This window comes from Lepeophtheirus salmonis, chromosome 12 (genome assembly GCF_016086655.4).
Source record: "Lepeophtheirus salmonis chromosome 12, UVic_Lsal_1.4, whole genome shotgun sequence".
In the NCBI taxonomy this organism is placed as follows: Eukaryota; Metazoa; Arthropoda; class Copepoda; order Siphonostomatoida; family Caligidae; genus Lepeophtheirus; species Lepeophtheirus salmonis.
In genome coordinates, this window is record NC_052142.2 from 4,896,407 (window position 1) to 4,909,365 (window position 12,959).

General features: G+C 33.8%; 1 protein-coding gene and 1 long non-coding RNA gene across 34 annotated transcripts in view; one reads left to right on the forward strand and one right to left on the reverse strand.

The window, feature by feature from the left end:
* Positions 1-12,959, forward strand: part of LOC139906841 (uncharacterized) — a 285,448-nt gene that overhangs the window by 222,153 nt on the left and 50,336 nt on the right. The window lies entirely within an intron of this gene.
* LOC121126884 (protein Wnt-4) overlaps positions 1-12,959 on the reverse strand; it is a 112,174-nt gene that overhangs the window by 27,730 nt on the left and 71,485 nt on the right. For 16 of the 32 annotated variants that reach the window (XR_011782865.1, XR_011782867.1, XR_011782866.1 and 13 more), the window contains one exon: positions 6,071-6,250. The exons of 13 other annotated variants lie outside the window; for them this stretch is intronic. Coding sequence is in view for 16 of the 19 variants with exons in the window: in XM_071892281.1 (XP_071748382.1) it covers positions 6,071-6,250 (180 nt within the window). In the remaining 3 variants the exon portion in view is untranslated. The remainder of the gene's footprint in view (positions 1-6,070; positions 6,251-12,959) is intronic. 3 more of the 32 variants (XM_040722239.2, XM_040722237.2, XM_040722242.2) reach the window with 1 other exon arrangement.

Genomic DNA, 12,959 nt, shown 5'->3' on the forward strand with positions numbered 1-12,959 from the left:
GAACGTTACTGTTATACACGTATTGATAAAGTCGCTAAAATAAATAGCTTTGATCTTACAAATCCATTACAAAAACGTTTATTACTTTTAATTATACTTGGATATACACCAAGTTGAAAAATAAACAAAATACAGATCAACATTAATTTTATCTTTTTTTCCAAAATAAAATTACTTACAATTTAAATTTAAAAAAAAAGTGAAGCAATTCAATAAATATATTGAGCTTAATATGTTACACAAATAATTTTTAAACTATTTAACTTGTTTTTTGAATCTTTGATAATAATTAAACTTCATGGGTTATGATTGAATTGTTTGATACCTGCAAGATCAAAGTCAACGCCATAAACTTAATATAGATAAAAAAGTATTGTATTACTATTGATAATATAGATGACTTTAGAATATACAAATTAAATGTTCAATTAAAGAACTGTTGCCATCAATTATGTATTCACATCTCGGGTTCTATCCATCCATTATCAAAAAAATCTTTTATGATTTAACTATTACATTTTATTGGATGTGGTGATAGGATCAAATATATTTTAAATATTCAATAATAAATCATAAAAGATAATTAAAGGTAAATGGATAATAAAATATGTTTATAATAGTTATTATCATTTCATTTCATTATTCTTTAATATAATTTATAACTTTTGAGAAAAATTAATGAAATAATATATTATTTTTATATAAGATTAATATTTTTCAACAATTTATCTTACAAAAATGAAGCGAAAATAGGCAATATTAGTAAGTGTTATCTTCCAAATAAATATAATATAATTCCCAAGTAGAACAAAAAAATAAATGATACATGTAGCAAAGTGAATTCAATTAGGTTTAAAATATAGATGAAGGCGGTTTGGTATTCGTAGCTCCTTGGATGTGTAAATGATTTATAAAATTTCTGATTGAATTTGTTTCAATGTTGTAGCAACAATTAAAATCATGTACACACAAAGCATAAACTAGGTGCTCTAGTCTAAAGGAGGACTTCAATGATATTCTTGTTTGATAAAGCATATAACTTTTTGGAGTAGCATCGACACTCATACACAAGCGTTTAGCTTCAACTAAACCACATCTCAGAGGTCTGGAAGATTAGGAGAAAGTCCATTATGAGATTGAATTATGTCATTTGAGATCAATCATAACAGCCATCCTCCTAAGACTGCATGCTATTGTGAAGTATTCTCAATAACTTGACAAATAGTTGAACCGACATAATACTCTCATGTTATAGATTTTTTTTTTTTTTTCTCATTATTACAGGATTTTGGTAGTGGTTAAATAGAGCCCGGGTAGTATTAGACAATTGCATATCAAAGCCAGTCGTATATTATTTATTCAAAGGAGTTAAATTAAGTACTTGCCTTGTACAACTCAAGTAATATTTCACGTAAAAATACTTAAATTGATCATAATCATAACTTATGAGTACCTAGCACCATCATCAATCCAAGAAGCTCACAAAGTAATTTACTATTGTACATTGTCTTAAGTATCTTCTCGCAAGAATGAATATGACGTAACTGATCACTCGACAAAAGAGAATGATGATACAGTAATTATTGTCAATTTCCAACCTCTGACGTATCAACTAATTAGTAATAGAACGATAAAGTTCAAAGCAAACACAGAAAAGAAAAGTTGCTACAAAGAGTTTCGCTTATATTAGTATGACGACATAATCCTCTTAAAAAAAACACGCCCAAATAAAATTTAATACAAAAAAAATCCCTGCAATTTATGATATCCACATGTATACCACAATTATTATTAAAGTATGTTTTTACTAGATATACTGTAACAATTTTTCCAAGAAATTTTTTAAGGATAGTTAAAAAAAAAAACCATGTTTTGAACAATGAAACGAATTAATTTATTTTCGATCGTCCTGTTTAGTGAAGCATACAGCTGCGGGGAGAAGTAATGGTTCCCAAGAGAGTGTTCTTTACCTCTTTGATGGTATCTTTCAGTTCTATTGAATACAAACAAATTGTTCTGTTATCGTTTTTCACATACAAATGAAATATTTTTTGTTAACAGGATTTTTTTGCAACCGAGGACGCACATCATACTTAGGTAATTGGATGGTATTATGTCTTCACTGTCATATTTCCCCCCCTATTTGAGGGAGTGTAAGATGATATATTCTTCTTCTGCTTGATGTTGAGGGTTTATTCCAGTGATTTCTTCATGGCCTCAAAAAATTTGTTTGAAAATTTACATTTAATAAAAATATCCTCGAAAGTTCCGACTTTTTCTCCACAAATGGCGTATTTGTTTTCTTTAAGAAGTTTGTTTTTAAAAAATAAATACTAAAATAATAATAATATATACATACATATATACGTACTTAAATATAAATAATATTAAATATTGAATAGTCAGACCTTAGATCCTCAGGCAAATTACATGACTCATTAACATATAGCAATATCTTTGATGCCATCTCCATCACTTCTTTGCTGGATGGGGGCTTCACTGGCTCCCCTTTAATAAACTATTCATCGGATTCATCTTCTGAATCTGCGCTTGGACCTAGCTCTATTGCTGCATTAAATCTTCAATTGTATATTGCTTTGTCACCGCCAAGTCTTAACCCACATTTATGATGTCTTGATATGAAAGTTACGGGACAACTTGGCAGAGAAGTATCAGCTCACTATCATCCCATTCCACTTCTTCCATTGATTGGATTCTTCCGTCGATCGATGTAAATCCAACCTTTACGAAACGTTTAGATATTGTGTCCTCTTCCACCTTCATCCAAGCATCTTCCAGCTAGTGGATGGCATCAAGAATAGCTATTTTCTCTTTTAGTTCTCTAGCTGGGTTGCAATCATCCATTCGCACAATTATACTTGTGAGCATAGACTTTCTATATACTAATTTGAAATTTAGAATGATACGGCATCCATAGGTTGCAGATGGGAAGTGGTGTTTGGGGGGAAGAACACTGCCTTTACATTGGGGAGTGTTGTTGGTGGATGAACTTCACAGTTGTCCATAAATAACAGGATATTTCTATTTTGAAGGACCCTTTTGTTGTTCAGAGAGTTCAACCAGCCTAGAATTATATCGGTGTTCGTCCAGGCTTTTTTGTTGGTTTCATATTTGACCTACATCTGACATCTGGAACATTGCGAGATGCATTTTGGATTGTGAATTTTTCCTAAGCTCGCAACTTCTCACCTGACATGGAATCTGCCAAAACTTTGATGCCATCTTCGGCCATTTTCCCATTCTTTGCGCCCTCTTCTTTTGTGGACATAAGACCGGCTTGGAAGTGTTCAGAAAAAAAGTCCAGTTTCGTCACAATTGAAAACATCTTTTGCTTGATAGCCTTCCAAGAGAACGGGCAGATTCTTTTTACATTCTTCAATAGTCTCTGGTTGAACTCCCGCCCCTTCACCACACAAAACAGAACTGCTGAGTTGATTCATTGAGATAAATTTCTGCAACCATCCCTGAGACACTTCAAAGTCATTCAAACCCATAGACAAAGCGAAAATAGCTGCATTTTCCCTGATGAGAGGTCCATTTAGTGGGGAATTTTTTGAACGGCAGGCCATAATCCATTCTATTACTCTTTTATTCATGGTAGAGTATTTGGAACGACGATCCACGAAAAGATTACGCTTACCAGATAGAGTACCAGGATTATAATCACATAGAATTTTCTCTTTATTTTTCAGCATTTCGTATACCTGAGTTTTGCCAACACCGAAAATCTCTTGTATTTTAGTAACCTTAAGATAATATAAAATACATTCGTATTCTTTATTAAACTACCTATGTATTGTGTGCTGTACAAACTTTGTGACCCTCTTCATTCAGTTTGATGCACTTTAATCGTTGTTCCACCGTCAAAACAATCCTCTTTCGTGTATTCGTTTAATGACATTTTTCTAAATTATAAAATTTTTTCTAAGTAAACTGAATCTGTACACTTCATATAAATATGTATGAAACAAAACAACAAGCTCATGGGTTGCTGTATCACATTATCTGGATTAACTAGTTGATGCCAAAATAGATGCATAACTATATCTTATTTATGCATCTCATATGACGGTTATATACATACATATGTACTTAAGAATACTCTTCTGGTGAGACATCATTTCCGTACATCGAATGGGGTTTTAATCTTACTGTACCTCAAAAGCCTTCCGTATTACGGATAAAGGAATTTCCATTATACGAAATTAAAATTGATACAAAAAATAAGTCAAATAATTTAATGCAAGGGCCTCTCTTACAGGTAACAGAATTTCCGTTTGAGATAATCCTGTAGTTTGGAATATTTACTGTGTTTGTAAAAATATGTAACTAATTTATTTGTGTATACATCCTAAGTCTTGAAAATGGTAACATTTCATTATGGCTATAAACAATTTTGTAATCCATAATTATTAAGTTTTGAAAATGCAATGATTCACAAGTATTAAGGGAACTGGAAAATAAGGCTTGAACTGTCCAGGTTGTATAATAATTAATAGTCTGTACAGAGCGTACGGCACGAATTCAGTCCTCATAAATGGAGTTGTTTACAAATCAGTGTGCTAAAGATGATAGACTTCTTTGCCAAGGAAACTAAAGAACTCGAATCAATAAATATTTCTTATAGTAGGGTACAAAGTAGAATTGAATGTAGGAGGAATCATTCTGAGTTTTAATAAAGGAACTGTGGCTGGAGATTGGACTCCGAATGATGTTATTGATAATTGTTAATGATCACTGAGCGATGTTTCACGAAGTTAGAAGTCATTGTCATAGATCTTGATGCCAAAAGTCATCTCTACAATGAATGTACCTTCCAATATTGGAGGTTAGATCTACCGAGTAACGAATGTCAGCCTCTTCATAGAACAACGATATCCCAGAACATGAAGCTCAAGCCTGGATACATGTGCCGAGGACATCAAAATGAATTCAAAGGAACAATGGGTGGAGGCAGGTCCATATATCAAGAGATCCATCCAATGACATAGTTTGTTGTCAGCAGAAAAAAATTGATATCGTTGTTAACCATTAGAATACTCCTATCTTACCTACACGGAGACTTGTGTAAATTTTAATCATATTCAATAGGTGCTATAATGCTAAGTTTGTTCACATTTTTTTTTTTTCGAAACAAAGTTTTTCATACATTGAGTTATTTTTGGCAGTGAGTGAGAACATAATCATAATGTCACTACTCATGAGCAAGGTTATCCCGATTCAGGTTCAGCAGTTCTATTGTAACAAATTATTCTCTAAACCTTTCATTTACATGAAATTAGGTAAAAGGAATATTAAAAGGTAATAAATAAACCATAAAAATAAACAAAAGAAAGTAAGCATAAGAGCCCAAATGGATAAACAATACATAGCAGTCTTGGCTCGACTTTGTCTATTCCAGTTTTGGCGGTTTAAGAACTGAAATTGCTAGAACTGCTAAACCGATAAGGGAACAACTTTGTTTATGAGTTCTTAAAAATTAATTAATAATGAATCGTCTTGTGTTCTTTTATCGAGAGATGACAGTGAAGTTATGACCGTAGAATCAACAACACACTTACCACAATGCCAATAAAAGGATATTGTCACTAATAACCCTTGCATATAGTATAATCTAAATTATGCATGTATCTCTTGTTTGTCATCTATGTTATTTATTTTCCTTTATTATTGAAATCATGTGGTTATTGAGTAACACTCAACTCTTTAGGCAAACTGCTTAGGTTTCTCGATACTTCCTTTTCAGCAGTATCAAGCACTCATTCTGCTACTCCAATAGACCCTGCTGATAGGCAATCTCCTCTAACTAATGAGATAAGAACAGAGTTGGTTCACAGGGATCCATTTCAAATTGAAAACAGAAGGACGGACGAAAATGTCAACATGACTATTTTATCAGAGTCTTAGTCAATGGACAAAAAGTCAAAAGAAGCGGACTTATATAGTCTAAAAAATACGATAGCTTGCACTGCTTCTGCGGCAAGATGTTTTCTATAAGAAAAACAAACTCAATAGGGAAGAACTAAGGGACTTGAATAATGCAACATACTTGATCAAGGTCGGTGTAAATACCTATGAGTATAATGCTCACATAATAATATGGAAGCAATTGAAAGTCCGTTTTGCGGCAGGGCTCACAATAGATAAGTGAGGAATTGCCCCCGCTGAGCCAGAAAAAAAAGGCAGTGTGACGTCTTACCTCGATTGGTGCCGATAATTCAGACCTTACCTGAAAGAAATATAGCTTTTAGGGGGACCACATACACATCAAATAATTCAAACAATTGAAATTTTCTGAAAGAGGTAAAACTTATGTCCAAATTTGATCCAATAATGAAGCAGCATGTCAGTAAATTGGAAATCAAAGCTGGTACTCCCATTAACTAGTTTGGCAAAATAATCCACAATGAACTGATAAAGTTCATTACTTCTAAAATAATGGAACACATTGTGAAAAATATAATAATATCCTTATCATAATTTCTCCATTATTTTAGGTTGCATCCCAGATCTCAATCATAGTTAGGATAGTGTCACGAGAAAGCATACTTCATGTTCAAGGCCATTTCTTGTTGCAGATCAGTCAAAAGTAGGGGGGGAGGATAATTTATGAAAATGAGAAAATTAAATTAAAGGCATCTTTTAAGCACCCAAGAAAAAAAATAAGTTAAAGCCAGAAATAAAAGAATTATTTATTCTAGGACTCTTAAAAGATACTCTTGCATCCGAAGAGTAGAGCTAACATTGAATTTCATTTTAAGAGCCCCCCCATTTGTCTTTTCTAGGCTAGTAGGCTGCAGAGGCCAGTCCTATGACTACGGTGCCAACATGAAGGGGAAAAGTAGTGTTCAGGCAAATTTGCAAGAGCTTTTTTTGGTCCCATGTGCTGCCTACACTTTAAATTTGGTAGAAGCTGATGCTGCAAAAATATCACCAAATCCCCTTAGCTACTTTGGGCATTCATCAAAGTTGTTAACATTATTCTGAGTATCTATCATTAGGTGGGGTATCCTCCTGAAGTATGTGAAAATTACGCTGAAATAATGGGTTGAAACTAGATAGGTAAGTACGAAATAAACTATTAAACCAGTAAGATATTAAACTATGCAAATCAGGAAGCCTATTCTAGAAGTCAGGGAAAAAACTGCAGACACTTTGGTCATAGTTAAAGCCCAGTCTTAGGCTAAAGAGGTTGAATCCTAGTTTTTCTTTCTTTCTTTTTCCGTTGTACAGCCATTTGGTTTGATATTCTCAGAAGGATAAAATATACAAGTAAAATGATGCAGCCACTATCAATGCAGCTTAATGTAACTATAAAGTTGCTGAAGAAAACCAGTGATTTCCTCACAAGTTAGTTATTTTCTGATGCAACTGTAAATGACATGAGTGATGATTTGAACCTAGAGGCTCAACTCAAACAAAAGCGCTTGAAACTACAAGGAGGCATTTGGCTATAAGTCTCCATAAGAGCCCATACAAGATACACTGCGCAAAACGGAAACAACATTTGTTAATATGGTTGTGGATACTGCCATCTCTTCACTGAATGAGAAATGTCCTAATCTTAGAGATATTTATAAAAAGTTTGGCGTGTTCCTCAATTTTCCCAACTTTGAAGAAGTGTCAGATTTTAAGTACTTCTCTGACCCATGACAACTAGCTGGACATTAAATGGAACAGAATTTCCAAAGGAAATGCAGAATTTCGTACTGTTGCCATCAAAGAAAATAATAAACATGGTACTTTTGACCTTCCTGCATGAGAAGAAGGTAGTTGCAACTTACCCCCCCCCCCATGAGGGTTGATTTAAAAATATATGTCACTCTTCCTGACACAGTGGCAGCCCCTGATAGAAGCTTCTTTAATCTCAAATTGATGAAAACTTATTTTTAAATCTTTTATGAAGTAAGAACGTCTCAGTGGATTTGCCATTATGAGCATAACCCATTTTGTCTCAAATCAGTTCTTATATGATGATATTGCAGATTACTTTGGTGCCTGAAAGTCCTGGAGAGTTAAAGTGTATCAGGTTATGTGAAGTTGAGGAGTTTCACAAATATTGTCCAAGAATTTATGGATAACTACAATTGAGTGGCACTACAAAAGATAGACGATAGACGGACAATTATGTAGATATTTTCATAAAATATGTTCCTTTTTTTAATATTGACAAAAATTAGGTAGTCAATTTCTTGCTTCCAGTTAATTGAACCCCTAAAATTATCCATTCGATGTCTTAAAAGTAATATAGAAAAAGGGACAGGTCAAATTTTTGGACCAGCTATTGTCTTTTTAACAAGGGAAAACACCATAGCCAGTAAATAATAATCCGTGGTTATAACTAGATGAACGGACACATAAGACAAGAAACTCATTTCAATTGACATTATTTTTTACAAAATGTATACATAGATTTCTCCTTTGTATTGGAGGGAATCATCACTAAAAAAATATAATTCTGGCCATATAATCGCAACCTCGATGTTAAAAACAAATGGTAGCCTTTCATATTTTTGTTGTTGCCAACTGCTAAATATTGTGTAAATTGATTTGATAATTTTATTAATATAAGAATGACTGACTGAGTATGGCATGAAACGAACTCTAAACCAAGGCCCTTGATTCTCATAAATTAATATAAAGTCCAATTCGTTTGCTGAGTTTATAATACGTTCATACAAGACTCAACACATGAAAGAGCAAAAATAAAAATACAGTAGATCTTGGTTTATTTCAAAAAGCTAGTTGTGATACCTGAGATACAAGTGATAGGACGAGATTTAAAGAACAACTAGTATGTAAGCATTTACAGAAATATACGCAATATTAAAGAAGGGACATAGTACCATTGACCGAAAATATTTTTGCCCAAGGACATTTTGTCAAAAAGCAATTTACTGAACGGATAATTTGGCATTTTTTTTTTCTTTAGCTTCAATGATATCCAAGGATACGGATTCAAAAAGACAAGAAGATATTGACTGCTGCATAGGTTGCTTGGATTGAGAAAATGTAAGGTTAATTTTATACATATAGAACATGATCAAATCATATGTTTTATAATGTTAAAAATATAAGGATCGAGATAGTTATTTTCTTTTCCAAATGCATTTGCAGGAAAAATGAAGCTCAGATAGAATTTTTTTTTTAGTTCTGTGGTGCATTGACTATGGGAAATGATTAAATCTGATGAGCTTATAATAATATTGGAGCCAAGTTTAGTAACGATGCGTCCATAGAGTGGATAATGTAAAATATAGTATGCTGATATCATTTTCCAAAGATAATCTCGTTGCTTGATAGTTGTCATCTTTTTTGGAAAATGAAATCAAACCTCTGAGAAAAGGTTTTTTTTATTTTGGCTTTTGACAGGGAAATTACGTGGATCAAAGACTCTGAAAAAATATTAAGGACAATATTTAAATTAATAAGGTAATGCCAAAGAATTATTAAAGTATCTTGTTGACTAGGAGTAACATTTACTTTGATCTATGATTTGGTCCCATAAGACTCAACAATACAGAGACTGATAACACCATTATGTGTTGAATTGTTCCACACTTGGATTTTTTTATGTCAATTAGACACATAAGGATATCGTATAATGAAAAAAAAAAAATCTAAAATTACAGTTTTGGTAGCTCCTGTATTAGGGAATGCACAGTTTCTAAAAGCTCTTTCTTTGTGGAGATATTGGTCAATTGGAAATAAACAAGTCTCATTAGTAGAAATAAATATTTTTACGTGAATGATTGATGATCTAATGTATTGTAAATTTGATTATCTCATCCCTTTCTTCACATTGAGTTTTGACTCATGCAAACTGAAGCAAAATCATTTCTCTTATAGAACGATACATATTCTTCATATCACATTGGGAAATTATCTCCCATATAAGCACATTTCTTGGCTTTCCACATACACAGCACTTACTCTTAATTGCTTTTTGCTTGTCTATTATTTCGATAGGGATTTAAATAAGGTCTGTTTTTATTACAGATAGAGTACATATACTGGGAATATAATTGATAAAAGACAGAAAGTCGATATCTAACCAGACGATACTTAATACCATAGTATATAAAAATACTAGTGAGTACAGAAAGTATAACATTCAAAGAAGGATCAATCTACAAAATACTCAGACAATATCCTTAGTTATATATAAAGCAAACTCGATACTGGTTCTTGCAGAGAAGATAATGGTTGAAAAACACAATGGGCTTCAAACACTTTTCCTTTTACAATACCTTACTGCACTAGAGAGACTAAGAAAAAATTTGACTATTGTCTACTGGGAGGTTGACTATTTCTAGTCACCATAATCACACTGAAACTTTATAGGAATTTTTTTTGTGGACATATCAAAATGTCCTACGGTGAATTGGAAAAAAACAGCGTCTTCCCTCTCCTCCCTGCATAGAATTATCAATATGGGAACAACGCTTTCCAATAAACTAATAGAGGAACTCTGAACCGTATAGGTGATTGTTCAGCTTATTGTTTGGCAGGGATCTCCAATATATGATTTTGCAACAACTATAGATATAGTGCATTTATATGTAGAGAAGCTATTATTCTTCAACAACAAGGATGATTTCAGTAGTCTCGAAGATCTGGTTCTAAGAGATAAAATTATTAATAAAACAATATCCTCAGAAAGCTAAATTCTATAAATAAAAACTCCGATTTCCTCGTCAAATAAGAACTAAATTCCCCTTCTTCTGGTCCCTTGAAACTTAAAAAAGTCGTATCATAGATGTAATACTTCTGTTTTTGATCAAATTTAATAAAACAAGACCATGCTTGGTACTGGGACTGGAGTATAGAGGGCTCCCCTCTTAATATTTATGATCGACAATCTATTAGAGATATACTTATATTGGGGTGAAAAAACTTTGGAATCTAATTTATTAATGTTAATTTATATATCTGATACATAAAATAAACAATAACATAATATAATAATTACCGGGCCGTGCAGAATTATTTACCGATTTTTGTTCAGAACATATCGCGGACAATAATGACATTTCGAATGACTTGAGAAACTATTTATTCATACATTTTTAGAATAATAAAATAGTTTGTGATCAAATTTAATCAATGTAACCACCATTTGACTCAATGACACTGGTCAGGTGACGTCTGAAGCCGCCATAGACTTGCTGAATGTAATTGGCGTCCATGGAGGCCCAAGCCTTGTTGACAGCAGCCTTTAAGGCATTTATGTTCTTGTGTCGTTTTTTACAGGCCTTGGTCTCCACGTGCGCCTAGATAGAGAAGTCTAGTGGGTTCAGATCTGGGCTCTGAGAGGGCCAGTAGTCCTTGGGCCAAAAGTTCATCTTTTCCTTGAGCCACCCCTGAGCTTTCTTGGAAGCGTGGGCGGGTGCTCCATCTTGTTGAAAATCCAAAGGAGAGTTGCCGACTATGGATTTGATCCACGGAAGGACCTTGGACGCCAGAATCTTCACATAATCATCTGATGTTAATACGTAGCCAGTGGGGAACCATACCAGCTTCATGGCCTTCCTGTTGGAGGCCACAAGACCCAACATCATCACCGAAGCAGGGTGCTTTGTTGTTGCCGCATAGCGGTGCTTATCTTGCACATCTCCAAAGCTCACAACACGGTCATTTTGCCTGTTGAAAACAGGATCGACCGTAAAAGTTTTCTCATCTAAAAAAATGCTGATGCGTCCAGATGAGCTCTTGATATCATTCAAGATTTTCTTGGCACGCTCAAGTCTGACTTCTCGCTGACATTCAGTTAGCAGAGGGCGTTCAGTACGCCTCAGGGACTTTCCTCCAGCCCTTTTTGATTCCCTAGAAACAGTTGATCCTGACGTTCCCATCTATCTGGCAATGTTGACAATGGACCTGTTGGGAGTCCTCTTGAACACTGCCTTTACTTGCCTTGTTGAGACAGTGGGCTTCCTGCCAGACCCAGGGGGATGCTTAAGATCACCCCCAGCCTCCAAGCGCTTGGAAACGTTGTAAATTGTATTCAACGAGGCCCCAACCTGTTCCTTAATGTTGTTATGAAGCACTCCCGCTCGGAGGAGGCTGCAATTTCGATACTTTGTTGCCTGATTGTACATGGTCTCACGTGTGGAAGTTGTTACGCTCTCACAGGAAGGATTTTTGTTTAGTTTAACAGTAAAAATACCAAAACAGTCAGATTGGTTGCCACAGAACTTCTAGAAAAAGTATATTTACATCATTGGTAAATAATTTTGCACGGCTCGGTATAATAGAACACGCTAACCAGAAGTTGACCTTCTGGTTTCCTATATTAAAAATCATCAATAATGTCCTCAAATGAATTTTTTCTCCAACATACTGACTAATATTGATGACAATAAGATTGGTGACACGTTCCTGAGACATGGAATTATAGATAAATGGAAGAATATCTACGTAATTTTGTTTCCAATTTTCCTCATATTGAGACTTCGTTTATAAAATGTACACAATTAACACTGTCATTTTTTTTTAAATAAAGAAAGATGTATAGCATTTTTTCCCCGTTGTCTTCATAAGGAAACTTTGTGGTGTCCTATAAGAGATCCCTGTTGCTCCACTTTGTTTATTTATTATTGAAACAGATATACCTTACTTTTCATATCAAACAGTTACTCACGTTATCGTTTCTTCTAATAAAATATATAAATATAACAACAATCTGTATCGCATCTATTACATCAAAGGGTTCTCTTACGCTGCTCATCCAGAAATTTTACCTGTTCCGATATTAAGATCCGACGGTTATTTAGAACAGTTAGGGGTACTGGCATGATATACTTTATATGGAGTCAATTAACGTAGAGAGTTCTAGCTCATCAAAAACTTCAAATCAAAATCATAATCGGGAATACAAATCTTCGTCTGTAAGTACATATTATCTAAAGCAACGTCCTAAGGTATGTAGATCATTT